This window comes from Saprolegnia parasitica (genome assembly GCF_000151545.1).
Source record: "Saprolegnia parasitica CBS 223.65 unplaced genomic scaffold supercont2.1111, whole genome shotgun sequence".
NCBI lineage: Eukaryota > Oomycota > Saprolegniomycetes > Saprolegniales > Saprolegniaceae > Saprolegnia > Saprolegnia parasitica.
Genome location: NW_012157505.1, coordinates 1 through 2,442, shown reverse-complemented (window position 1 = coordinate 2,442; position 2,442 = coordinate 1). Strand labels below are relative to the sequence as shown.

Here is a 2,442-nt window from a genome sequence, read left to right as displayed (position 1 = left end):
CTTGCTTGCGATAGTAGTTGAGGTCCTTCTTGACGACGTTCTTGCGCTTCAGATGACGATAGACACCGAGACCGACGACGATGCACGTGACGAGTGCGCCGAGGACCCAGTAAATTGCAGAGTTTGCGTCCGTGCCTGCGCACAAAACGTGAGAGCCGCAAGACTGACACGACGCTATGTACTGTCAAAGGACGCGTTGGCGACACTGGTTTCGCACTCGCTGCTGTCCCCTGCGATCGTGGCCAGCAAGCTCGCTGACGACGCGTTAAATTGACAGCCCTGCACGAGCTTGGGTACTGTGAGCTTGTACGAGGTGCACGCACTGCACTGCGCGACGGTCTTGGCGCCGCTTCGTGTGCAAGCGGCCTGGGACTGCTGGAGCGTCTCAAAGACATTGACGCACGCAAGCAGGCAAAACGACGGCGTCAGGCGGGCGCCGAGCACCTAGCGTAGTCCTAAGAGAGCTTCCAGTGCTAGCGGACGGTACCTTGGGAATGTCTGCGTCAGCGACGCCGCTGCACTGGTTTTGTAGCGCGACTTGGAGCGACGTGAGCTGGCGAACGCACGCAGGCTCGGCGCAGTACGTCGATGCATTCGTTGCCGGCTTCCCCGAGAGAAGGCAGGCCCGGCGGTCGACCCAGAAAGCTGCTAGCGTGTCATTGCACGCCGTCATGGCAGAGCGGAAATGCTCCACGTTGATCGCTACGCTCGTCTGTCAAAACGGGGCAACACGTGAAAACTAGAATATTATTATTGTGCGTTTATGATAGGACTACCATGAAGGCGACACATTTAAATGGTATGCACTTTCAAAATAAATTGGTACGAGACCCTCGAAAGTCCCTGTTCGAGACGGACAGATGGTTCCAAACGACGGTGACGCGCTCGGCGCGTATAGTACCTGTGTACCGACAGAGCACTCACTCTGTGAGTTTTGCCCAGTACCTTGCTTACATGTAGCCGCCCGTGATAGATGCGAATGCACTGCCCAGTCCATCCACGGAGCGCACAACGTGGGAAAGCCACTGCTAGAGCATCATGACGAACAAGCACCAGGAGATTGACAGGACGTTGCCAGTAACAAAGCCGGTATGTAGCGTACAATGGCAGACAGTCGAGGACATCGCCATGCGAGACAAATACAGAAACAGTATTTGGGGACATTCGATTGCATTGCGGACGTTGTGGGCTCGGTCGCGGCTCCTCAACCGCGAAGCAGCCGAGATTCCGAGACCAATGGATCGTCGTCGCAAGTGCAAACTGGGTCGACGTCACAACCCGAGCAATGACATCTACAAGCTACAAGCTGCGCAACAACCGAACAACATTGGCCACGGCGACGACCCGCCGCAATTCAACGAATTGCCACCTGGGATTGTAATACTATCGAAGTTCGAAGTTGGTTGCGGCCAGAGCCAGAGTTTGAGCAGACTTGTTTCTGCCCAACCCATGATGCAGCGTGGTGTTATGCTCCTCGCGATGGCGGTCGCTGCCGCGACCGCCCAGACGACGCCCAACTGTTCGGCCCTCTACGAGCAGTACGCCGATCTCTCGAACGCAACCAAGACGCCAGCGCTCGCCAACTGCCGCCTCACGACGATCGACGCATACTGCTCGACGCCCGCGTGCTCGCAGATCACGAACCTCGCCGCGTCCATCGTGCCCTCGTGCCCCGTTACCAGCACGGGCCTTCTCCTCCCGACGATTTGCGAGGCAACCTGCAAGACGCTGGTCGCGACGTTCGTCAAGGCAGTCGGCGAATGCCAAACGCTGCCGCTTAAGCTCATGAGTGCAGACAACTGCCGCGGGTGCCGGAAGCTCAACTCGACGTCGTTCCAGTCCGACATGGTCTCCAGCTGCGGGCAGTCGCCGACAGGCATGGCCTTCTTCATCGAGCGCGACTCCAAAGTGTCACAGGGCATGCTCATTTGCACGCAGGCGCCGCTCCCAACGGACACGGTCGCCGACTCGGGCAACGGCAGCACGATGTATGTGATCATCGGCATCGCCTGCGCCGTCCTCTTCATTCTCGCTGCTGTCATCTACAAGCTCAAGGCCAAGAATGACGCAGCCAAACACAAGTTTGACTACATCAACGAGACGGAGGCCGGCGGTATGACTGCGCTCGACAACTTTGGCAACCCCGACGGCTTCCGCGTCGCCAACGACATTCGCTTCGACGAGGAGCTCTCGCAGTTCCGGATTCCTCAAAACGAAATCCAAAACGTGTCGCTCCTCGTCAAGGGCGGGTACGGCGTCGTCTTCCACGCGTCGTTTGGCAAGGACGAGGTCGCCATGAAGCAGCTACTGCCGTCCAAGGCCAAGGACCACAACGCGATCCAGGTACGTTTATTCCTCATTTTCTCGCGTTCTGAAGTGTGGCTGCAGGAATTTATGAACGAAATCCGTCTCTGCGCGCGCCTCGAGCACCCCAAGATCGTC

General features: G+C 57.8%; 2 protein-coding genes across 2 annotated transcripts; one reads left to right on the top strand and one right to left on the bottom strand.

The window, feature by feature from the left end:
* Nucleotides 1-174: 174 nt before the first annotated feature.
* SPRG_18307 (hypothetical protein) lies at nt 175-673 on the bottom strand (the record flags this gene model as incomplete). Its single annotated transcript, XM_012357745.1, has 2 exons — nt 175-444; nt 488-673. The coding sequence occupies 2 exons, from the start codon at nt 671-673 to the stop codon at nt 175-177; spliced, it is 456 nt and encodes a 151-aa protein (XP_012213135.1).
* An 806-nt stretch (nt 674-1,479) lies between these two features.
* Nucleotides 1,480-2,343, top strand: SPRG_18305 (hypothetical protein; the record flags this gene model as incomplete). Its single annotated transcript, XM_012357744.1, has 1 exon — nt 1,480-2,343. A coding segment is annotated over one exon (864 nt), but the record flags the coding sequence as incomplete, so codon positions are not given.
* Nucleotides 2,344-2,442: the final 99 nt, after the last annotated feature.